General features: G+C 41.0%; 1 protein-coding gene across 2 annotated transcripts in view; it reads right to left on the reverse strand.

Annotated features, from left to right (window-relative positions):
• The window catches only part of INTS9 (integrator complex subunit 9), a 125919-nt gene that overhangs the window by 61651 nt on the left and 37480 nt on the right, over nt 1-26788 (reverse strand). For both annotated transcript variants that reach the window (XM_007962058.3, XM_037983821.2), the window contains 4 exons: nt 17363-17423; nt 13902-13964; nt 6583-6722; nt 4255-4341 (listed from right to left, as the gene is read on the reverse strand). In XM_007962058.3, coding sequence (XP_007960249.1) covers nt 4255-4341; nt 6583-6722; nt 13902-13964; nt 17363-17423 — 351 coding nt within the window. The remainder of the gene's footprint in view (nt 1-4254; nt 4342-6582; nt 6723-13901; nt 13965-17362; nt 17424-26788) is intronic.

Consider the following 26788-nt stretch of genomic DNA (forward strand, 5'->3'; position numbering starts at 1 on the left):
CCTATTCACAATAGCAAAGACATGGAATCAACCAAAATGGCCATCAATGATAGACTGGATTAAAAAAATGTGGTACCTATATACCATGGAATACTATGCAGCCATAAAAAGGAATGAGATCATGTGTGTTGCAGGGACATAGATGGAACTGAAGCCATTATCCTCAGCAAACTGAGGAACAGAAAACCAAACACTGCATGTTCTCACTTTTAAGTGGGAGCTAAACAATGAGAACACATGGACACAGGCAGGAGAACAACACACACTGGGGCCTCTCAGGGAGGGCGGAGTGGGGAGAGAGAGCATTGGGATAAACAGCTAATGCATACAGGGCTTACTACCTAGGTGATCGGTTGACAGGTGCAGCAAACCACCATGGCACATGTTTACCTATGTAACAAATCTGCATGTCCTACACGCATATCCCAGAACTTAAAATAAAAAAATTTTTAGAAAGGGAGATTTCTTGTGCATCTTAGGAAATACCTTTCAGGCCCCTCCCTAGCCTTCTCCTCCTTTAGCCTCATTCATACTCTCCCTAATGTAGGTGGCACTTCTTTTGTGTGGCCAAATGGGAGGCAAAGAAAAAACGGCCGAGGATTGTGCCCAAGGTCACAAGAGAAAAGGTGAAGTAAGGATTTGGGGCTTCCTAAGACTTTGCTCAAGATTTGGGAGTCAGGAAATACTGCCTTTTTGTTTTTTTTTAGACAGAGTCCTCGCTCTGTCCCCCAGGCTGGAGTGCAGTGGCGTGATCTCAGCTTACTGCAACCTCTGCCTCGCAGGTTCAAGCAATTCTCCTGCCTCAGCCTTCTGAGTAGCTGGGACTACAGGTGTCCGCCACCATGCCTGGCTAATTTTTTTTGTATTTTTGGTAGAGACAGGGTTTTACCATAGTGGCCAGGCTGGTCTTGGAACTCCTGACCTCAAGTGATCTGCCCACATTGGTCTCCCAAAATGCTGGGATTACAGGCCTGAGCCATTGCACCTGGCCAAGAAATACTGACTTTTGAACACTATTTGTGGTGTGCCAAAATTATTTGCAGCAAAACACTATAAATGGTTTATATTTAAGAGGAAGAAGGGAGGTCTGAGCATGCATGTTCCATGGGAAAGAAAACAAAGTCCTGAGGTTTCTGAGAGGGAGATGTAGGGAACTGGGGTCCTGTCCAGTCCAGTGGGCACACGGCAGATGAAAAGAAAAGAAGGGAGGTTATCAGAACTGAGGAAAAGAGAAAAGGGAGCTGGGAACAAGAATGCGGTACTGCACCAGGGCAGTCAGATCAAGGAGGCCATTGACATACACTCCGAAGACTTATATATGCACATGTCCAGAAAATGTTTCCTAATGTGAAGCCACACCCACACCATACATCCCCAAACAAGGAAATGGACATTCAGAAGATCCTTAAAACACAGCAGAAAATGTGCACAGATAAGCCTATTTCCTCATCCCCTGACACGAGAAGCGGCTCACATGCATGTGAGAAGAGGCATGTGTGTGTGCACAAGAGGTGGCCCAGCAGATGGGTTAGGAGCATGGATCCTGCAGCCAGGCTAGCTGGCTGGCTGGGTTTGAATGCAAATCCTGCCACTCACTAGCTGTGTGACCTTGGACAAGTTACTTAATCTCTCTGTATCAGTTTTCTCTCCTGTAAAAAAGTAATAACACTGGCTGGGCGTGGTGGCTCACATGTGTAATCCCAACACTTTGTGAGGCTGAGGTGGGCAGATCACAAGGTCATAAGTTCGAGACCAACCTGGCCAATATGGTGAAACCCCATTTCTACTAAAAATACAAAAATTAGCTGGGCGTGGTGGCACACACCTGTAGTCCCAGCTACTCAGGAGGCTGAGACAGAAGAATTGCTTGAACCTTGGGAGGCAGGGGTTGCAGTAAGCAGAGATCGCACCACTGCACTCCAGCCTGGGAGACAGAGCGAAACTTCATCTCGGGGGGAAAAAAAAAAAAACTGTAGTAACACCACTACTTACCTACTTATTTATTAAATAACACATTTAGAAGAGTGCTGGCACACAACAAGTGTTACATAAGTAAAATAAATAACATGTGTACAAAGGGATGCACGGAGGAGATTAATGCTCAAGCTCCGAAATAGTCACTATAGAAAAAGTGTATTCCTCTAGCTACGTATTTATATTCTAATCAAAAGAAGATCTGCAAAAACTAAGACATTCTAATGTTGAAATAAGCAGATGACTACAAATCGCTGATCTAGAGGGAAAGAGAAACCAGTGCCAACTGGAAAAAAGTGGACTTGGGTAGGAGCATATGGAATATAAACTGCCTAAGAAATTATAAGACTATGCCGGGTGCAGTGACTCACACCTATAATCCCTGCACTTTGGGAGGCCGAGGTGGCTGGATTGCGAGGTCAAGAGATCAAGACCATTCCGGCCAACATGGTGAAACCCCATCTCTACTAAAATTACGAAAATTAGTTGGGCGTGGTGGCATGCACCTGTAGTCCCAGCTACTTGGGAGCCTGAGGCAGGAGAATCGCTTGAACCCTGGAGGCAGAGGTTGCAGTGAGCCAAGACTGCACCACTGCACTCCAGCCTGGGCGACAAAGTGAGACTCCGTCTCAAAAAAAAAAAAAAAGAAAAAAAAGAAAAAGAAAAAGAAAAAGAAAACAAGATATCAAAAGACTGGTTTTTACTCCAGATGTGATGCCACCATCAGAAGGTGGGGCTGCTGCAGGGCCTGGAGGTGAAGGCAGAATTGCTATGGTTAGAGAAAGCCCAGTGTGTTAACATCCACAGGGGTACTCTGTTGCCAATTTAAGTAAGAGAGCATGGAAGTGAAATTAAGCTGCTGCTTCTACCATATTTCTCCTTACTTCATCTCTTACAGCCTGGTTCCTGGACCTAGCACTCTATGGCAACTCACTTCTTTGGGATTGTTAAGGACTTCCCCATTCCTATAGCCAAGGGCCTCATCTCCATTTTACTTGATATTCCTGCAGCATCTGAGACCAACAACAACCTATATTTTCTGAAACTTCCTTGTCCCTTGGCTTCCACTCAGCTCTCCTCTTACCTTCTTAATTACTTACAGCCTCTTTTACAACTCTTACCAGTTCTTTTTAATTCTATCTCAGAAATTCCTTTGAAGTTAGACTTCAGCTTCATGCTCACAGATACTGCCTTAGTTCAAGGCTTTGTCATCTCCCCTGGATTTCAGCAGTCACACTGCTGGTCCTCCTGCCTGTCTCTGCATTCCCGTCCATCCTTTATGCTACTTCCAGAGTTACCTTCCCCAAAACAAATGTGGTCATCTGCCTCCTTATAAACCTTCACTGGCCGAGTTCACACTCTCAACAATATAAAACTCAAGTTTCACATATGAGAATCTTCATTCTCTTGCTCCAACTCACCCCTTTACTTGCACCTCTCACCTCTCTACTCACCCTAATCCACACTGAACATCTCACTGTTCCCTGAATATACTATGTCCCATGATACTGTGCCTGGACTTCTCTTCTCAACCTCTGCAATAGGGACAAGTCCATTTCTTCTTCCAAGACCCATCTCAATTGTCACCTCCTAAGGAATGTCCTTCTCAGCCTCCCCAAGCAGGGTTCTTCAGTTTCTGAGTGCCTACAGCACTATGGGTAAACATCTTTTTTTTTTTTTTTGAGATGGAGTTTCACTCTCGCTGCCCAGGCTGTAGCGCAATGGCACAATCTCGGCTCACTGAAACCTCTGCCTTCCGGGTTCAAGCAATTCTCCTGCCTCAGCCTCCCGAATAGCTGTGATTACAGGCATGCGCTACCACCTGGCTAATTTTTTTGTAGTTTCCGTAGAGACAGGGTTTCTCCATGTTGGTCAGGCTGGTCTCAAACTCCCAAACTCAGGTGATCTGCCCATCTCGGCCTCCCAAAGTGCTGGGATTACAGGCGTGAGCCACTGCGCCTAGCTGGCAAACATCTCTTCTAAGACATGCCATGCAAACTGTAACTGACCTGAGTTATCTGATTTTCCATTAAACTTTGAGCACCTCATGGACAGAGCCAATTGTTCCTAAAAACTCCAGTACCCAGCATAGCACCTTGCACATAGTTGCCTCTCAAAAAACATTGGTTGAATCAAATGTAACCCTTTCATGTATTAGGAAAAAGAGAATCTTTAATATAACCAAATCATTGTTTAAGCATAGAAGAAGAAATCAAATGAGACTGCTTTGCAAAGCAGCTGGCGCTATAGTCTCTGGGAAGAGAGTGGTCTGTTCCTCACCTCTGAATGTCCTTATTCTTCCACAAGGAGGCAGACTGAGCCTTTGGCACTCTTTCAATGAAATTCACCAGCTCTTCCATGAGAAGCCTGAGTTTAAAGAAAAAAAGTGAGGAACACCCATTAAAAAATTAGAGAAACACCCTACTCTAACAGTTGGCCAGGAGAAATGACTTGCCCACCTCCTCCTACACCATCTCATCATCATCTTCCTCTCTGCTGCACATAAACTTGATCACCAGTTGATATTAAGTTAAACAAAATCCTCACTCTCTTATTGCATTTCCGTGCTAAAAATTCTGAACTGAAATAATTTAATTCACCTTTAAAACAAGCCTGGCCCGTTTCTTGTCTCTAAACATAGAAATACACAAGCCTGTTTTAACTCTCACTCTAAGATCTCTACCTTTATGTTACTAAAAATACATAGGGAGAAGTTAAATGACTGTCAAGTATCTAATTTTGGTGACACAGCAGGGAGTGAGCAGGATTTTTTTTTTTTTTAATTACAATATTAAATGAACTTTTTTTTTTTTTGAGACTGAGTTTCACTCTTGTTGCCTAGGCTGGAGTGCAATGGCACAATCTCAGCTCATTGCAACCTCCGCCTCCTGGGTTCAAGCGATTCTCCTGCCTCAGCCACCCGAGTATCTGGGATTACAGGCACCTGCCACCACACAGAGCTAATTTTTTGTATTTTTAGTAGAGACAGGGTTTCACTGTGTTGGCCAGGTTGGTCTCAAACTCCTGACCTCAGGCGAATCCACCTGTCTCAGCCTCTCAAAGTGCTGGGATTACAGGCGTGAGCCACCACGGCCGGCCTAAATGAACATTTTAAATGGATAAAATAAGTTTTCTTGACATGTTTTAGGAATTAGCAAAATTCCATCTGGAAGAATACTCCAAGGACAAATGGAGTAGGCTGCTAAATGCAGAAGGCTAGCTCTCTCTGAGATGAGCTGGAGTACCACAGAACCAGGGATGAGGAATCTAAGAAATGCTGCGCTATCAGTTGGATCAAGGTACACAGGCTTTGGGGATTCACAGGACAGAGAACTGCGGGAATTCTTGATGGCCAGAGGATGACCACAAAGCTAGAAATGGATTTAACACCTTGAATCCTCATTCCTAATCTAATACTAGTGATATGTATTGACTTAAATCCCCTCCAAGCTAACATATACATACTGTTAAGCCATTAATGTATTAGTATTTGAAAGCTAAACAACTTCATTTCATTCTCATTTATTTATTTTGGCCTAATACCATCTCCTCCTTCCATCTTGAAGGAAGAGTGCTAGTTTCAACATCTCAAGACCTGTGATTCCAGCTCACTGGTATCCTGGATGTAGCTTTCATAGGAACAGTATGGTGTGCTGATCCTCACTGCTTTAACTTTTCCAGACTAGAGGCTAGTTTTTTAGCTTATCCTCTCAATTGAAATTGATGCATCACTTTGAGTGTTTTACTTTCCTATGAAAGCCCTTTCTCAGCTCCCTTATGGTTACATACACAGTGCAGGTAATATGGTTTGACATAAAAACAAGAAAACACATTATTTCGTCTATAAGACTCTAGAATCCAACCTAGGAGTCTACAGCAATTCTTAAGTCTCACATTTTGGGACCTGACAGTTTCAACTTATACCATTCTTATTCTTTCAAAAAAATAAATTGACACATTTTTTTTTCTGGAGTAATTTTCTTTACCTAATTTCTCACTAAATGATACTATGGTTACTTGTGGTAACCACCCGTGTCACAAAGGCTTAGTAGGGGCAGAGAAAGGGATGGCAGAGGCTTCTTAGAGTCAAAGGAAAACTGCAGTTTTACTCCTAGATTGCTCTGTTTCACTCCGTCAACAGCAGAGACAACTTAACCATCTATTTACTTATCTATCCTATATTTTCTACAAGCTGTCTCCATTTATAGCCTACAACAAACCACAAAAGGGGGAATTTTTGAAAGCAAAGCAATAAAATGTCTTCTTAAAGATGCTACACTCTTTCCCTTTGAAGCCCTCTGCCTTGCATCTTTGTGGCATCTTCCTAAACATTACCTCCCCTAATTAGTATCCTCTGTACAGCTGTCTCCATGAACTCCTTCCAATTAATTTGTAAGAAAAAGACCAACAAGGCTACTTGCACCATCAATCTTTAGGCATTTCCAATGAACATTCCTCATCTAGAGAGTCGCCTACTCCTGCCTGTTCTTTGGGTTAGTTGTTCAGAAGGAAGTAACCACCAGCTCTGGTATAATACTGTGACAGCGTCATCACTGAAGGAGGAGCTCCGCAGCCACATCCTAGCGGGATCAGAATCAACCCTCTCACCTGCCGATCTGGACAGTCGGTTCCGTGGCATACACTGTGCCCGTGAAGCCAGTGTGCTCGGTGATGTATGGCAGCGCCATCATACAGTGATAGTTAGAGATGAGAATCACATCTACCGTAGACAGATCTATTAGCTCGGTCTGAAAAGAAAGGGAGGGAATGATATATATCTGTTCAGGGATCGATCAATATGATGTGACTAAAAAACGATGATGTCAGAATGCAGAGAAGTAGTTTTTGTATTGCAGAATAACAATGGCTTTCCCTGCAACACTGCCATTCTCTCATTTGAAGAGGTTTTCTACACTGACATTAAGTAGCAGGACAGGATGGCCAGCAATGAGAACACAGCCAGCCCAGAGGCAGCACTTTGATTTTACTAGAACAGAATTCTTCTGAATTAGACTTATGAGGTTAAATGACAGCGGAACCCTTCGGCAGCTGCTGCCAGGCAAGTGAAACCAGGTAACTGGAAGCAGAGAGAGCAGCATATAGGCTGCAAGCATACACTAGAACACAACACCCCACTGCTACAGATTAATGGGCAATGGGGATGCAGCACACAGAAACCAGCTCTTCAAAAGCCAGATGGAGAGACAATTGTTTTGGTTTTTCTTTTGAGGTAACTTTTGTTAGTTTAGTGCTGGTTATAGAGCTCTCCAAAAAAGCAGAGTGGCAGTCATGAAAGGAAATTATCTTTTCATCTTCCATCCTAATCTTAACCCCAGATCTGCGCTTTGAAGTTCATCACTAAGGTCATGTAAAAAGGGAGAAAAGACAGGTTAGCAGGTGAGGGAAAAGGCTATCCAAGTTTGGGTAAATTTTTGGAAAACACCTAAAATTCTTCCATATATTTAAGTCCTACCAGTCTGTCAAGGCGCAATTCTCTTCTTCCACTAGGTCTTCCTGATTTGCTCACAAGAAAGAAACCACAACTTCCTCAGAACTCCCAAAGTATTGTATGTGTAACTCAATTTTTAAATTTTTATTTCTTTTTGAGAGAGAGTAGCTGGGATTACAGATGTGCCCTACCATGCCTGGCTAATTTTTGTATTTTTAGTAGAGATGGGGTTTCGCCATGTTGGCTAAGCTGGTCTCAAACTCCTGACCTCAAGTGATCTGGCTGCCTCAGTCTCCCAAAGTGGTGGGATTACAGCAAGCCACCAAGCCTGGTCTGTATGTATAACTCTTACGACAGTTCACAATCTATACACAACACCTCAAAGTAGCACTTTGTCCTGTGTGACTCCTCTGTCCCCTCCCACCTGTGGTAGCCAGTACTTAACAAGCCTTGGTGTGCTTCTGTTGAAGGAGTGCAGCTTTATTAGTGGCATGTTCTGGGAGGAGAAGTGAGACACCGTGGTTCAGAGACAACCCGTCACTCACGGGGCCCTCCGCCATGGAGGTACATTTCCCATAACTCTGGGAAATGTACGGTGCACTAAGGAAAAGCAAGTGACTCGGTTAAGAGGTGGGTCCTTGAGATAATACATCCCCACGAAGAAGAAATAAGAAAGGCGATGTGACACAAGCAGATGAAGAGAGGCAGGGTGCCATTCTGGCTATGGGTATTTTTCAGTTGAGTAACTTTACAAATAAAATGAGTAATTTAATAAAGATGCCAGGCAGCATTGGCCCCCAAGGACAGGATGCCAGCAGAGGTCATAAACTACTCAGTGCCAGGGTACTGCTGTCTGTGTGAACACCATGCCTAATGAACAGCCAACTCAACCTAACCTTCACCCCAAGTTGTGCACTGCCCTTGCAAGACAGTGTCCTCCTCATGAAGGACCATATAACTCTTTGCTGGTCCTACTCTCCACTACCTCCCTAGCATCATTTTTAAACAAGTAGGGAAATTAAGACGGAGTAGCACAGTGATAGATCCAGAAGAAAACAATGCGAATCACACTGAAGCAACAATAAAGCTGAAAACCATCACCACCAGTCCTCATGTATACAGAAACTGGGTGAGAAAACTTGAAATTTCTCTTTAATATATAAGAACCAGCCCACAGAGTCTGGAATTATAAAAAATAAAAAATTATTCTGTTGGTATATCAAAAATGTATGCTTACATAAAACATTTTTTCTCTGAGAAATTTAAATTCCAAACCACATTTATATACATGTAATTCTTGACCAACACAGGGGTTAGGGGTGCTGACCCCCTGGACAGCTGAAAATAACTTTTGACTCCCCTCAAACTTAACTATTAATAGCCTACTGTTGACTAGAAGCCTTCTTGATAACATAATTAACACATACTTTGCATATATACTATATACTGTATTCTTACAATAAAATAAGCTAGAGAAAATAAAATGTTATTAAGAAAATCATAAGGAGCCAGATGTGGTGGCTCATACCTGTAATCCCAGCACTCTGCGGGGCTGAGGTGGGAGGACTGCTTGAGGCCAGGAGTTTGAGACCAGCCTAGTTAACATAGTGAGACCTAATGTTTAAACAATTAGCCAGGCATGGTGCTGCACACCTGCAGTCCCATCTACTCGGAGGCTGAGACAGGAGGATCACTTGAGCCCAGGAAGTCGAGGCTGCAGTGAATTATGGTTGTACCATCACACTTCAGGCTGGGCAATAAAGTGAGACCCCATCTCAAAAACAAAAAGAATCATAAGGAAAAGAAAATACATTTACTATCCATTAAGTGGAAGTGAATTATCATAGAGGTCTTTATTTTTGTCATCTTCACATTAAACAGACTGAGGAGAAGGAGGAAGAGGGGTTGGTCCTGTTGTCTTGGGTGGCAAAGGGGAAGAAGTGTAGAAGGTAGAAGGCAAGGCAGAAGCCGGCACATTCGGAGTGCTTACGGATATATGTCATAATTCGTTTGACATTTTCAGGTTTTCATTTATCTAAAAATGTTTCCATATGGTATCAACCCTTCTTCCACCATTTTAGTTTCTGTGCCCATATCATAGAAGGATCTAAGTTGTAAAACAAGTCAAAAGCAGTCTTGAATAATCGCAACCCTTCTGCCAGACTGTCTAATGTCAATTTGTTTTCCAGCACTGCTTCTTCTATGTCTTCTTCTTCATCATCTGGCACTGGTTCAGAAGCACTCATCTTGGTCAGGTCATCTTCTGTTAACTCCTCTGGTGTGCTAATAGGCTCCTGAATTTCTCCAAGTTCCATATCTTGAAACGCTTCACCTCCCACTTTTTTTTTTTTTGTCATATCCACAATCTCTTTCTTAAGTTCCTTGACTGGTTCTGTTGTAAATCCTGTGAAGTACAACACCTGGACACAGTTTTCTCTAGCAGGAAGTTATTTATTGTTTCAGGCTTCATAGCTCTTTCTATAACAATGATGGCAGGTTCAATGGTGTAATCCTTCCAGACTTTCATGATGTTCTATTGGGGTCCTCTTCCATAGAGCTGACAGTCCTTTCCACAGAGTACTGTGATGAGGCTCAAAGGTTCTTATGACCTCCTGATCTAGAGGCTGAATTAGTGATGGTGTGTTTAGGGCATTAGACCACTCTGACACCTTTGGAGTTGAACTCATGGGATTATGGGTGGCCAGAGGCATTGTCCAATACTGAAAGAACTTTAAAATGCAGTCCCTTAGTGGCAAGGTACTTCTTGACTTCAGGGACAAAGCATCAATGGAACCGATCCTGAAAAGCGGTTCTCGCTGTCCAGGCCTTCTTGTTGTACAAGCCAAAGACTGGCAACTGGTGTTTATCTTTTTCCTTCAGGGATCAGGGGTTGGCCACTTTATAGATAAAGGCAGTCCTGATTAAAAACAAACAAATAAACAAACAAAAAAACCTGAGTGCATTTGCGCAAAACAGTAGAGTTAGCCTATCTCTTCCTGCCTTAAGTGTTGGAACTCACTTCTCTTCCTAATAAATATTTTTTTGTGACATTTTCCCCCAGATTAGGACACTTTCAACTGCATTAAAAACCCGTTCAGGCAGATAGTCTTTCTCCTCAGTGATTTTCTTAATGGCATCTAGGAATTTGTCTGCTGTCTCTTGGCTGGAGGAAGCTGCTTTTCCTGTTATCTTGACATTTTTTTAAGCTTTCCTTTTGCTTTAAGTTGTCATACAATGATTTCACTTTTTCTTGAATCACATCAGAGTCTACAGGTATGCCTTTCTTATAGCAGACTTGCACCCATGTAATGCTGCATTTTCAATACAAGGTAAAAATGTATTTCACAAGAAGTACAAGTTTTCATGCCTGCTGGTGTAGCTACAGTGACAGCTTCGTGTGTTTTCTCGTTTTTCTTTTCTTTTTCCTTTTCTTTTTTTTTTTAACAATGGTCCTTTTTTACAATGGTCCTTATGCTGGATTCATTTGTCCCGAAATGGCGGGCAATGTCAGCTGCAGACTTCAATCTACATATTAGGCACTTCAACTTTTCCTTGTAATGCCACGACTTTTCTTTGCTTCTTGGGAGCACTTCAAGCATCACTAGTGGCACTTTGTATGGGTCCCATGGTGTTATTCAAGGTTAACGGTACTGCATTAAACATGACGCAAGATCCATGAGAATTGTGAGAGATCACTCTTTACTGCAATACGCAATTTACAGGAGAGGGGAACGGCTCACATAGAGATGACTGGCATCACATGGTGTTTTAAGCGGACACTTGAGTTCACCACAACAGCAACAGGAGGTGGCTATGAAGTTATAGACTGTACTACAGTTTTATGCATGTGATTAAATACTGAATCTAAATGCTCATTTATGTTTCTTTCGAGTGCAAATCGTGTCATGTATCGTCTGTAAATGTTGGTGTGCATAGTTTTGATAAATTTTAACTTTTTCAGTCGGGCGCAGTGGCTCAAACCTGTAATGCCAGCACTTTGGGAGGCTGACGCAGATTGCTTGAGCTCAGGAGTTCAAGACCAGCTTGGACAACAAGGCAAAACCCCTCTCTACAAAAAATACAAAATTAGCAGGGTGTGGTTGTGTGCATCCGTGGTCCCAGCTACTTGGGAGGTTGAGGTGGGAGGATGGCTTGAGCCAGGAAGGCAGAGGTTGCAGTGAGCTGAGATCGAACTACTGCACTCCAGCCTGGGCAATAGAGTCAATGAAAAAAAATTATTGGCTGGGCGTGGTGGCTCATGCCTGTAATCTCAGCACTTTGGGAGGCCGAGGTGGGTGGATCACCCAAGGTCAGGAGTTTAAGATCAGCCTGGCCAACATAGTGAAACTCTGTCTCTACTAAAAATACAAAAATTAGCAGGGCATAGTGGTGGGCACCTGTAATCCCAGCTACTTGGGAGGCTGAGGCAGGAGAATCGCTTGAACCCAGGAGGCTGAGGTTGCAATGATCCAAGATTATGCCACTGTACTCCAGCCTAGGTGACACAGCAAAACTCTGTCTCAAAAAAAAAAAAAAAAAAAAAAAAATTCTCTTTTTATAATAAATTTGTGTATACTTTATGGTGGTAAATGAGAAAATAGACTAGTTTCTATACATACTTTATGAATTAATGACATGTCTAATGTTTTCTTAATTTGTTTGCTATTTCTAGACTATGCAGTTCATCTGCAAGTTTTTTCAAATTGTCATAATGAAAAACTCCACATGTAAGTGGACTTTTCCAGTTCAAACTCGTATTGTTCAATGGTCAACTGTACTAACATATTTACTTACATATGTTCACTCAATGGAATCCAGTAAAGATTACTCTATCTTTAAAACTGTTCTATACCAACACTTGGGGTTCTACAGACCATAAATTCAGTCAAAACAACCCTCATTTACTGGTTGCGTACTGTACTGGGATACAAAGATATATAAGCTATTTGTACTAGTTTGTAAATTTCATGACAATTGGGACCTTGGCTGTGTGGCTTACCCACAAGTCAGTGAAGACTGGGCTATAATAAGTGCCTCTCTCCTGCTTCCATTACTCTCCCATTTTTTTTCCAATCATACAAGGCCTGGCTCTACCTTAAAACAGTGACTATTACTAATTTGTGCCCTAAAATCTTGCCTGAAAAAATGTATATGGCTCTAGAACCCTAAATATATCAATAATCCTTTAGCTTGGCAAAAGTGAACTGTGGAATGGTAACTGTCTAATTTAAAAGCTGAGTATCCTAAAGAGTAAGTCAGAAAGCCATCGGAACACCAATTCATAAATTCTACAGTGGTGTCCATAAACAGAAGGTTGCAGTAGTCAGTATCACACCTGGTCAACTGAAAACAAATGTAGCACCTAGGATCAGGAATCTTCAAACAGATGGTGAACTGCCCTACTAATTCCTAAGTGACAAATGAGGATGACAAAATGACTTTGGTTAATGGTGATGGAGAGCTCTGGATTCTTGGATTCCTTCAGCTTTAGGCTTACTACTAAATCTCAAACTTTCTCCCTTATCTGCCAACTTCAGTTACCACGTTTGTCTGTGTTTCTTTTTCTGTTTGCTCTGGTACCCTCAAAGACATATACACATACTTCCAAGAGAGATAAAAATGTTGATCTACAGGATATTAAACAAAGCGTAGAAATGGAAAGAGAAGGAAGAAGAGAAAACAAAAATAAGAGAAACTGCACTCCAAATTCTTTTTCTCTTTGGCCCTGAATTTGTGGAAGTATTTTCTACAGGTACTGTGATCCACTGGGCATATGGAAAAAAGAGGATGGCACCTTCTCATGAACCTGGGAGCAGCTCCGGCTTTCCACATTTCACATGTCTGTTAAGAACCGCATCTAGGCTACTCTGGGGATTAGGTCTCTTAGCTGAGATTAGCTGCCTTTAAAACAAACGGAAACTGATCTTAGTTTCCCTTGAAAGGATGAAACTGGCCCCACACCCTAACAATAAGTCTCACTATGATAATACTAAGTAACTGTTTTCTATGACTCAGTTCAGAATCTATGAATTTCAAACAATATTAAATATGGTATTTCAAGTCAGCAAGAATTTTTACAGTTTACTGGCATTGGCTAAACAATAGCAATTGTCAGTTATCCACCATAAAGCAAGACCAGGACACATATGGCTAACCTAAGCACATAGGCATCAGAATCATAAAACTAAAACGCTTGAGTTACTTCCTTACCTTGCTCAAAACATGCCCTAGTAGGAGTATTAGTGGGGATTACAGAAAGAACAGGAAATAGGAAGAAGAGAGTGACGTAAATGACTTACAGACAATATAAAAAGCTGCTAAATGATCACATTTTGGCTATGTAACAATGTGCCTGGAATAACTGATTCATTTAAACTTGAAAACAGGAAGCTAAGCCTCTTAAAATTATTTCTTGACTTCATTTTGAGCAATTACATAATAAGGTTTGTTTCTACAATAAGATTCACCTTAATCTTACCTCTGGTAAACAGAATTCAGGCACAGAATCCACAAATACATGACCCGAGCACTCCTTTAGCTCCTAAAAGAAATGAAAAGGAAAAACACAAGGAAGAGATACCCAGTACATATAGGACCAAATAAATATACTCCTCAAACAAAACTTTTCACGAAGAATCATAGACTACTGGAGTTGGAGGGAAGCTGGGAGGTTATTAGGCCGACTGTCCTGTGTTTAGGCTCGGGCAGGCCAAGTGTCTTATTAAGGGTAAAATGCTGGTTGGTTGCAGACTCAGGACTTGAATGCACATTTTTTGAAACCTCTTCCATGCATGGGTATGTGCTGCTCCCATAACCCACAATCCAGTGGTTTCCAAATAAGGTATGCAAACTGTACTAGCAACACCAGAATTACGTGGAGACGTGGATTACAAAAAAGATCCCTGGCCCTATCTAAGACTGAAGGGATCAGAAACTGGGGATGAGGCCATGGAAAGTGTGTTTATAACAAGCACCTCCAGTGATTCTGTTATGCTGTCAGGCTAGGAGTCATGGCCCTACATAAACTGTTTAGAGGCTTTTTCTCCACCTACCAAGGGTTGGGAGGAAAGGGGGACGTAAGGAGGGAGGGTCAAGAGCCTGAAACAGGAGTTCAGCATCCACCACCAGCACTACCACCATCACCACCTCCTCCGCTACCACAAGTACCACCACTGCCTCCACCATCACCACCACCACCACCTCCACCTCCACCACTGCTACCTCCACCTCCACCTCCACCACAACCACCACCAGCACCACGAATATAACGTTTTTCCTTGCAGAACATACCATTTATTTAGCATTATAAACCAAATGTATTTATTCAAAAGAAAAAAGTATATGTATAAATAACTAGATATAGTCCAGCTTCTCACCCCACCCATGACCCACCAAATTTAATAAACCTGTCTTTCCCCCACAGATTGACCCTGAGAAAAGAGTTTGACAGAAGGTAGTTCATGTGGGAGGTGCTAAGAAAACAGAGTGGAGAAGTGATCAGTGCAAAGGAAGGTGACAGATAATGGCTTTGTCACTGAGCCACATACAACTTGGGGCAACTGGAACTTATCCCCATGGGGAAACTCAGAAATGATCTAACACAGACAGCTCCAAATTATCCCACTGAGGAGCAATGGGGCTGAAATGTTTATATACCAACTCCTGCATTTTGTGCAGCCTCAGGAAAAAAACTCTCAGGCAAAGCCATACAGACACTGGCAGATGGAATTATGACAGATGACAGTGAAACAGCAAAGTCTGAGAGATATGGGTGGGCTACCAATAGGGTCTGCTACGATGCCTCCTGAAGGCCACTAATGCTTTCTCCTCTCACGGACACTTTAAACTGAAGTCCACAGTGAATTTTTTGCACCATCAAGGTTAAAGCTACCTATGACTTCACACTGAAACCAGTAAAAGATAGAATGTGGTTGACAGTTTCCTTTGCTCTTTCCAGAAAGGGAAAGATACTTTTGTAATTTTGTTCTATCATGTTTCCATTAGTCACTCAACATATATTATACGTATCTATATATACATGTATCTATAGTTACATATCAGAGTCTGAATGATTTTACTCTCAATCTTTATCTGAAAATAGGGCACTGACTACATAGTACTGTCCTTTTGAATGTTATAAGTCTCATATCAGAACCTTGATAGACAATTTCCTCCCCTTGCCTTCCACTATACATTCTAGTTCCTCTCCTTAGATGAGTACCATTTAACTAGTGACAGGCTGAGCCGAAAGGAGACTGAACACTGTTCTTAATTACAATGTACCTGCCAGCTAAAAACAAATGAGCAATTATGTTTAATGGGAGAAGACTCCCCACTCCCTTAGGATGAGGTTAACAATGATTAAAGACAAATCATGGGAAATTTCAAAGCTTTGCCTGGCCTTAAATGGGCTATGTAATCTTCTTCCCCATAATGCTACATTTCAGGACAGGGCATATGATGAAGTCTCCTCACAGGCTCTCATCCTTCCCGACCTGCAGAAGCATATTTGCCATTCCAAACACTTACAATGTCACTGTATTTTATTCACCACTCCCTTCTAATGAAATACTCCCACATATACATGCAAGTCATTTCGCTCACAATGCGCTGGTAATGGGATGCTTCAGAGCCTTTTGCAGGGAACAATGATTTATAGCCAGCAGGAGAATCAGGCTGAAATCAGGTGCACAGGTTTCTGAATGTCACATAATTTTACAGTCAGCTCTGAAGAAAATCTGGTTTCAAATTATGCATTTGGCTTGTACTTGAGGCTACAGTGCAGTTACAGGAATTAATTCTGTAAAAAGAACACCTCTTTATTTAATAGTATCTATTACAATAGAAAATGCTTTATTTAGATGAATCATGTTAAGCATCTTTAAACTCTTAGTTTTTCAAATGTGAAACTGAGGAAAGGAAGAATGATTTAGGGGACTAAGAAGTGGCCTGAGGGGGCTTTACAGTCTTTAACCTTCCTATACCTCTGATTTTAGTACAAAGTTTGACTAGCTTATAGTTGGAACATTTTTTGGTAGCTTTAGTCTTTCATTTATTAAATAACTGTCTAACTATTGATCCGAGGAAGAAATTACTGAAAAGATAACCTAATGTCAAAAATTTAATAGCCTCAAAGAGAAAGAAGTAATTTAAGCCATTTATTTTAGGTGTAGTCAGTCATTAAAGTCGTAATAGAACTCCAAATCCCAGATTCCTAGAACTTTTTTTTTTTTTTAAATCATCTATAAAGAGTATCCATTCTAGACTATCAGGACAGGCTGAAATGGGATCACAGATCATAGTGTGGGAGACCCTCTACTCAAATTTACCTAAGAGCACTGTCCCCTGCACACGAAGGCACTGCCGGGGAAGTCAAACACTCTGCTCCTCAGACCATTCCCCACACAGTGGCCAGACTGATCCAATCTGACAATGCCACCGTCCTTCTGTAACCTTCTGTGGCCTCTCGTTACCCAAAAAAGAACCAAGCTTTTTACAAAGCCCTACCTGATCTGACCCTTGATAGAAGCAGTTTAAAACTCATTTACTTGAGGATTTTAAAGTTATTTAAAAAAAGGTTTTACTCTTTCCAATCACAAAATGAACTGGATTGATTCTTTAAAAAACCTTGTCTTTGAAACACTCATTGCAATTCTAGAAATAACAGTTTTCTTTCTGTGGTGATAAAAGGTATTTGCAGCAGAAGTACTTAAATTTCTACACATGAGCAAAATGGATCTGAATCAGAACAGTGACATTCTCTAAAAGGCACTTAAAAATAGTAGCTACCATGTCCTGAAGACCCCAGCATAGATCTTGGGGTTTTTCAGAGAGGGAAAAAAAAAGCCATCAGTCACACTACTACAGGGTGGCTCTGGTATGAGAAGATAACTTTCCACTGTGTATAGATAGGCTTTAGTTTGTAGTCTTAGATATTACCTTGTCCAAGAAAGCATTTCCATCCTTCAGGGACCAGCCAGGAAGACTGGACAGCCTGGGACTGCAAAACAAAATATTAAGATTAAATTAACCTAGATAGATTATAATCCTCAATGATTTCATGGTAACTGTACTGTCTCCATAAAGTTAAGAACAGTTTAAAATTACTGGTAGTAGTCCTTACCCTAAATACCAATCAAATATAAGAGAAATAACCATGTTGTATCAAGCTTAAAAATTATGTGGCAATAGGATATTAAAAGGTCAAACAGTTTGGCGGAAAATTGGAAAAACTAAAAGAATCGTATGCAGAATAATAAAGAAAAAAGAAAAATGAGACATGAGAGCCTTTTATAGTTGTCCAGTCACCCCATCTTCTTTCCCATGTGTTTGGCCACAGTCCTTAGGACAGGGCAGAACAGGCATCATCTTATTGCAGATGAAAAAACAGATGCAGAGAGAATAGGAGCTCTGATGAGAACACTGCCCTACTATCTACCCGTCACCATTCACCACAAACACGAATACCCGAATTCCAGTCCAATCCATGCTTTGGGTTCACAGTTTTACAAGTGGATTAGTCACCTGTCACCTGTGACTTGAGTTTCCAATTCTGGAGAATGAAGCTAGTTTTCCCAAGTGTTACAAAATGACACCATGTCTAAAGTGAACAGCTTCTAGCAGATGAGGTCAATTTCATGTGTATGTTACATTTTAAAAATCTGAATTAAAAAATCATTTACTACTAGTAATCTAAAGATTTAACTGTGTACTACTAGTTGACCAGAAGAAATATAATGCAAGCTGAAAGTGCCAATAACTCAGGAGAGAAAACAGTATGCCGGTAAAATTAAAAGCGTAATGACCAAGGTAATGTGTGAAGAAAAAGCCCACCAGGATTCCAAGTTGGATGGCAAAAGGATTTCAGCACTCACTACAAAATTATCTTCTGTGATGCAAAAGTTAAGGACAAAGTAAGGGTGCGGGACCAAGTATCTGTAAGGTCTCTCTTCCTCTTCTCAAAATAATTTGATCAGATGCTAAGTCTGTAAGTAGATGATAGGTATGAAAGTCAACATAAAAGCATAAATATGTGAATATCTGTCAATCTTTTAGAAATGGTTAAAAATCTGAATAAAATATAAATGCATCTATATTCAGAAAAAAGTGAGAATTGGGGGTGGGGGTAAGTTTTTTGTTGTTGTTGTTGTCGTTGTTTTTTGAGACGGGATCTCGCTCTGTCACCCAGGCTGGAGTGCAGTGGTGCAATCTTGGCTCACTGCAACCTCCGCCTCTTGGGTTCACGTCATTCTCCTGCCTCAGCCTCCTGAGTACAGGTGCCCGCCATCACATCCGGCTAATTTTTTGTATTTTTAGTAGAGACAGGGTTTCACCGTGTTAGCCAGGATGGTCTCGATCTCCTGACCTCATGATCCACCCGCCTCGGCCTCCCAAACTGCTGGGATTACAGGCGTGAGCCACTGCACACAGCCGGGGGTGGGGGTTAAGTTTTAATTATTAGGTTGGTGCAAATAATTTTGACATTAATTCCAAACTTGCAGAAAAGTTGCAAGGATGTGAATACAATGGACTCTCACATACCCTTTATCTAGATTGACTGTTTACATTTTGCCTTTATTTATCCAAAAGTCAGAATACTGATGTATATTAGAGAATGAAAATCACTACTGGAGGCCAGGTGCAGTGGCTCACACCTGTAATCCCAGCACTTTGGGAGGCCAAGGTGGGAGGATCATTTGAACCCAGGAGTTTGAGCCCAGCCTGGGCATCATAGTGAGACCCTGTCTTCACAATAAATTAAAAATTTAGCAGGCTGTGGTGGTACACGCTTGTAGTCTCAGCTACTTGGGAGGTCAAGGAGGAAGGATGGCTTGAGCCCAGGTCAAGGCTGCAGGAAGCCATGATCGTGTCACTGCAACAAAGTAGAATCTTGTTTCGAAACAAGACACTGTCTAAAAAAAACAAAAAAAGAAAATTACTACTGAGAGAATCAAATTTGACTGGTATAAACCATACCTGATAACCTTTTTTTTTTTTTTTTTTTAAACTCTGGGAGTTTTTTAAAAAGTTTTTTAAATAAACTCTGGGAGTTTTTTGCTCTAACTTTTCAGAAAAATATGCTATTACCATTAGTTGTTTTAATTCCCACCTCATTTCATAGTCATATATTTTGAAGACTTCTTACTTCTTGAAAAATATATTTGCTATCAGATCAGATTAAGAAAGCAAGTATTCCAATAAAAGTGTAATGACAAGACAATGTGGACACTGTTCTCATTTCATGTATGTTAACTCTCTAAAACAAGGTTGTAAATATCTACTTCCCTTTATAAAGATAACTGGATCAAAGGACACACACTCTGTCTGTTCCCCATCAGACCCACACAAATCAGATGACAGATGCAGTTAGCTGTCCTCAACAAACATTTAGAAATAGTAAGTTGCTTATCAGAATATAACTAATTTTTTAACAAGCAAAATTTTCAGGTGTTGTGGTTTACACTCCTGGAAAACATTTTTTAATAACATCAAAGCCATCTATCATACCTGGGTGGTTACTTTGGGTTAGAGCCACTGCTAGTAGATGAGACTGAATGCTGAAAGGAAATCATGACCACGTTGTAACAATAGTGCCAATGACAAAGCGATGCAAATACATCACCACATGGCAAAGGGATGCTGACTATAGAGATGAAAATATTTGCTTACTGTGTTCCAATGAGTTAATGAATAAACCACAAAGAGTAAATTTTAAGTTACCAAAGGGGAAGGGACTTAGTTTTTTGCTTTCAATGATTACAAAGTTCGATGGTGTAAACTTTGTAAACAAGGAGATAGAGATCTTTCCACAGAAATCTAATAAAATGGCCGGGCACGGTGGCTCATGCCTATAAATCCAGCACTTTGAGAGGCAGAGGTGGGTGGATCACCTGAGGTCAGGTGTTCGAGACCAGCCTGGCCAACATGATGAAATCCCATCTCTACTAAAAATACAAAATTATACGTGCATGGTGGTGCTTGCCTGTAATCCCAGCTACTTGAGAGGCCAAGGCAGGAAAATCACTTGAACCTGGGGAGCAGGGGTTGCAGTGAGCCAAGATGGCACCACTGTACTCCAGCCTGGGCAAAAAGAGCAAAATTCCATCTTAAAAAAAAAAAAAAAAAGAAATCAATCTAATAAAACATGGGAGGTAAAGGTGCCCCAAAAAAAAAAAAAGACTGTAGAAGAGCACATCTTTGCACCCGCTATTTTACTAACATTTCTTAGGAAAAAAGGATACCATTAAAATTTTTAGTCGAAAAAATGTATAAAAGATTTTTAAAGTAATTGTTTATTTTGGAAAAACAGGTAAATTATTCTAAGATTTCTGTGGAAAGATTTACGAAGTTTACACAGTTGAACTTTAATCCTTAAAAGCAAAATAACCTTAGACAAGTAATCTATTGCCTAGGAAAATACTGAAAAGAAGATTGAACGTTATACACAATTTCTTTCTTTTTTTTTTTTTTTGAGGCGGAGTCTTGCTCTGTCGCTCAGGCTGGAGTGCTGTGGCGCGATCTCGGCTCACTGCAAGCTCCGCCTCCTGGATTTGTGCCATTCTCCTGCCTCAGCCTCCCGAGTAGCTGGGACTACAGGCGCCCACCACCACGCCCGGCTAATTTTTTGTATTTTTAGTAGAGATGGGGTTTCACCACTTTAGCCAGGATGGTCTCGATCTCCTGACCTCAGGATCCGTCCGTCTCGGACTCGTAGACTCGAATTCCTGGGCTCAAGTCTCAGCCTTCCGTAGCTGGGACTACAGGTACATACCACCACATCCAGGTATGAAATGTATTACTTTTACAATCAGAAAATAATAATGAAAGAGGCATGAGTCCATTCATTCATTTATTCAAAAAATACTAACAAGCTTAATACCCAGTGCAAAGTGTTGGAATGATAGTAAATAAACAATCCTTCCCTTTTAGCAGTTTGCAATCTAGTATAGGGAGAGAGTCATTACACCAGAATAAAATAAGAGCTCTGACAGGGGTACACAGGAGGTGCCATGGGTTCACAGAAAGGGCACTTTTGGCAGTTTGCAGTGAGGTGGTAGAGTAGAAAATAGGAGTTAGGAAGTGAAGGTGGAGGAGGTCTTTCAAGAAGAAGGAAACAGGGAAGAGCCTCATCACAGAGTGCAGTGTTGCAGGTGAGTGAGGTGCTCATCTTTTCACTCACTGATTTAGGAATCTTTATTAGTATGTCAAGATGTTGGTGACAGGACTAGGTGCTAGCGATAGGACTGTGAGCAAAATACTCCCTCCTCCTGAGGAAGCAGGCGAGGCACACGAATCCAGTCAGCATGCAAATTCATGGGGACAAGTGGAGGCAGCATCAAAAAATTTCCCTGGGGACACGAGGACTGAGTTGAGATCTGGACAGGAGCAGAGTCAAGGGGAAACTGGGGGCAGGGCCTGAGGGACTAGAAAAAGTTTAGCTCCCACTTACAGGTGAGAACATACAGAATTTGGTTTTCTGTTCTTATGTTAATTCACCAAGAATAATGGCCTCCAGCTGCATCCATGTCACTGCAAAGGGCATGATTTTGTTCCTTTTTTCTGGCTGTGTTGTATTCCATGGTGAAGAGCCCAGCAGGTTCCTTCAGTCCTTTTCACCACCAGTCCTTGGCATGGACAGCTTCCATGAAGGTTATTCATTTAATCACATGGAACTTTGAGCAGATTGCAAGACACTCCCTCCCAGTCCCCATCCAGCTAGAATGCCATCATTATGTCCTTCCTACATCAAAACTGTAGTCATGGATGATCTCACAGAGTCTTCCAAGCTGGAAAAACAATACATGTGACTGCTCTGAGTAAGGAGTCAGAAGATTTCTTTGAAACTATTTAATAGAAGGAAACAAAGAACAAGAGGCAGAGTATAAAGAAGGTACTGGAGGGGCAGGCGTGAAGCCTGATACACTGAGATGAGTGTGGTGTTTGTCCTAAGAGCAATGAAAAACCACTGAAAGGTTTTAAACAAGTAATATAAGATTAGATTTGTGCTCCTAAAAGATGATTGTGGGGAAAACGGAACCATGTGCCTTCTGATAATAGATACCATCATCAGCACGGTATTCCTACCAAAAATAATAACCCCAACCTAATCATGAGGGAACATCAGACAAACCCAAATTGAAAGTCATTATATGAAATAATTGGCCATACTTTTAAAAACCTCAAGGTCATAAAACACAGACCGGGAAAGTCTTCCAGATTAAAGGAGTCTGAAGAAATGACAGCTAAATACAATGTGGATGGGATCTGGATGAGATCCTGGACCAGAAATTACCATTTCTCTCTCTTGCTATAATGGTTTCATAGTGAATTATGAATTGGCAAAAGTGGAGACATATGTATAAGGTATACAGATTAGACACTGGTATACTACCAACGTAAATTCTCTGATTTTGATTTTTGTATCATGGTTATGTTAGACGATGTCCTTGCTCTTTGGAAATACACTCAAGCATTTACGGGTGAGGAGCATCATGCCTGCATCTCACTCTCAAATCGGTCAGAAAAAAAATTATGTGTATACATATCAAGAGGAAATGATAAAGCAAATTTGTTAAAATACCAATAAACTGGTAAAGGCAATCAGGAATTGCTTGTACTGTTTTTGCAGCTTTTCTGTAAATCTGTAGGATTTCAAGTAAAAAGTCACACAAAAAAGATGACTCTTGATTGAGACAGGGTCAAGATGAGAATTGAAGAAACTGGTGAGGAGGCTTTACTAATGATACCTATAAAAGACGGGAATGACTACAGCAGCACTGAAGAGAAGTGACTGGATTCTAGAACTATTTAGAAGGTAAAAGTGTCAAGGCTTAATCAAAGATTGAATATGGAGCAGTGAGGAAAAAGGCTGAATCAAAGTTAACTCCCAGTTTTCTGGTTTTTATAAAAGGATACCATTTACTAAGATAGGAACTTGAAGAAAACCGTATCTGGAAGGATTCGTTTTCCTCTTCTGGACCCAGTGTGATCATGAAAAAAAGTTTGAGGGCATGTTGAGGTTTTTTTTTTTTTTTTTTGAGACATAGTGTCTCTCTCTCTCTCTCTCTCTCTCTCTCTCTCTCTCTCTCTCTTAAGCTGGAGTGCACTGGCATGATCATGGCTCACTGCAGCCTCGTCTTTCTGGGCTCATGTGATCCTCCTGCCTCAACCTCCCAAGTCAGCTAGGACTACAGGCACACATCACTATGCCTAGTTAATTTTAAAATTTTTGGTAGGCATTTTGGACACATCAATCTGGAACTTGGAAAAGAGCTACTAACTAAAGATACACATTTGTAAGTTGCTATTTGGATGGTTATTGCAGCTCTGAGCAATTTAATTTTTATAATTTCAACTTCTATTTAGATTCATAGGGTACATATGCAGGTTTGTTACCTGGGTATATTTCATTATGCTGAGGTTTGGGGTACAACTGAACCTGTTGCCCAGGTAGTGAGCATAGTAGCCAAGAGTTAGTTTTTCAATCCTTGACCCCCTCTCTACTAGCCCTTCTAGTAGTCCCCAGTGTCTATTGTTGACATCTTTATGTCCATGTGAACCCAATGTTTAGCTTCCACTTACAAGTGAGAACATACAGTATTTGGTTTTCTTTTTTTATTATTATTATACTTTATGTCTAGGGTACATGTGCACAACGTGCAGGTGTGTTACATATGTATACCTGTGCCATGTTGGTGTTCTGCACCCATTAACTCATCATTTACATTAGGTATATCTTCTAATGCTATCCCTCCCGCCTCCCCCCACCCCACACCAGGCCCCGGTGTGTGATGTTCCCCTTCCTGTGTCCAAGTGATCTCATTGTTCAATTCCCACCTATGAGTGAGAACATGCGGTATTTGGTTTTCTGTTCGTGCAATAGTTTGCTGAGAATGATGGTTTCCAGCTGCATCCATGTCCCTACAAAGGACACGAACTTTTTTATGGTGGCACAGTATTCCATGGTGTATACACGCCACCTTTTCTTAATCCAGTCTGTTACTGATGGACATCTGAGTTGATTCCAAGTCTCTGCTATTGTGAATAGTGCCGCAATAAACATACATGTGCATGTGTCTTTATAGCAGCATGACTTACAATCCTTTGGGTATATCCCCAGTAATGGGATGGCTGGGTCAAATGGTATTTCTAGTTCTAGATCTTTGAGGAAACGCCACACTTTCACAATGGTTGAACTAGCTTACAGTCCCACCAACAGTGTAAAAGTGTTCCTGTTTCTCCATATCCTCTCCAGCACCTGTTGTTTCCTGACTTTTTAATTATTGCCATTCTAACTGGTGTGAGATGGTATCTCATTGTGGTTTTGATTTGCATTTCTCTGATGGCTAGTGATGATGAGCATTTTTTCATGTGTCTGTTGACTGCATAAATGTCTTCTTTTGAGAAGTGTCTGTTCACATCCTTTGCCCACTTTTTGATGGGGTGGTTTGTTTTATTCTTGTAAATTTGTTTGAGTTCTTTGAAGGTTCTGGATATCAGCCCTTTGTCAGATGAGTAGATTGCGAACACTTTACCCCATTCTGTAGGTTGCCTGTTCACTCTGATGGTAGTTTCTTTTGCTGTGCAGAAGCTCTTTAGTTTAATGAGATCCCATTTGTCAATTTTGGCTTTTGTTGCCATTGCTTTTGGTGTTTTAGACATGAAGTCCTTGCCTATGCCTATGTCCTGAATGGTATTACCTAGTTCTAGGGTTTTTAGGGTTTTAGGTCTAACATTTAAGTCTCTAATCCATCTTGAATTAATTTTCGTATAAGGACTAATGAAGGGATCCAGTTTCAGCTTTCTACTTATGGCTAGTCAGTTTTCCCAGCACCATTTATTAAATAGGGAATCCTTTCCCCACTTCTTGTTTTTGTCAGGTTTGTCAAAGATCAGATGGTTGGAGATGTGAGGTATTATTTCTGAGGGCTCTCTTCTGTTCCATTGGTCTATACCTCTGTTTTGGTACCAGCACCATGCTGTTTTGGTTACTGTAGCCTTGTAGTATAGTTTGAAGTCAGGTGGCGTGATGCCTCCAGCTTTGTTCTTTTGACTTAGGATTGTCTTGGCAATGTGGGCTCTTTTTTGGTTCCATATGAACTTTAGTTTTTTCCAATTCTGTGAAGAAAGTCATTGGCAGCTTAATGGGGATGGCATTGAATCTATAAATTACCTTGGGCAATATGGCCATTTTCACGATATTGATTCTTCCTATGCATGAGCATGGAATGTTCTTCCATTTGTTTGTGTCCTTTTTTATTTCACTGAACAGTGGTTTGCAGTTCTCCTTGAGGAGGTCCTTCACATTCCTTGTAAGTTGGATTCCTAGGTATTTTATTCTCTTTGTAGCAATTGTGAATGGGAGTTCATTCATGATTTGGCTTTCTGTTTGTCTGCTATTGGTGTGTAAGAATGCTTGTGATTTTTGCACATTAATTTTGTATCCTGAGACTTTGCTAGAGTTGCTTATCAGCTTCCAAGAGATTTTGGGCTGAGATGATGGTGTTTTCTAAATAGACAATCATGTCATCTGCAAACAGGGACAATTTGACTTCTTCTTTTCCTAACTGAATACCCTTTATTTCTTTCTCTTGCCTGATTGCCCTAGCCAGAACTTCCAACACTGTGTTGAATAGGAGTGGTGAGAGAGGGCATCCCTGTCTTGTGCCAGTTTTCAAAGGGAATGCTTCCAGTTTTTGCCCATTCAGTATGATACTGGCTATCTGTTTGTCATAAATAGCTCTTATTTTGAGATACGTTCCATCAATACCGAATTTATTGAGAGTTTTTAGCATGAAGGGCTGTTGAATTTTGTCAAAGGCCTTTTCTGCATCTATCGAGATAATCATGTGGTTTTTGTCTTTGGTTCTGTTTATATGCTGGATTACATTTATTGATTTGTGTATGTTGAACCAGCCTTGCATCCCAGGGATGAAGCCCACTTGATCATGGTGGATAAGCTTTTTGATGTGCTGCTGGATCTGGTTTGCCAGTATTTTATTGAGGATTTTTGCATCGATGTTCATCAGGGATATTAGTCTAAAATTCTCTTTTTTTGTTGTGTCTCTGCCAGGCTTTGGTATCAGGATGATGTTGGCCTCATAAAATGAGTTATGGAGGATTCCTTCTTTTTCTATTGATTGGAATAGTTTCAGAAGGAATGGTACCAGCTCCTCCTTGTACCTCCAGTAGAATTCGACTGTGAATCAGTCTGGTCCTGGACTTTTTTTGGTTGGTAGGCTATTAATTATTGCCTCAATTTCAGAGCCTGCTATTGGTCTATTCAGGGATTCAACTTCTTCCTGGTTTAGTCTTGGAAGAGTGTGTGTTGGGAGAGGAATTTATCCATTTCTTCTAAGTTTTCTA

The sequence above is a fragment of the Chlorocebus sabaeus genome, chromosome 8 (genome assembly GCF_047675955.1).
Source record: "Chlorocebus sabaeus isolate Y175 chromosome 8, mChlSab1.0.hap1, whole genome shotgun sequence".
In the NCBI taxonomy this organism is placed as follows: Eukaryota; Metazoa; Chordata; class Mammalia; order Primates; family Cercopithecidae; genus Chlorocebus; species Chlorocebus sabaeus.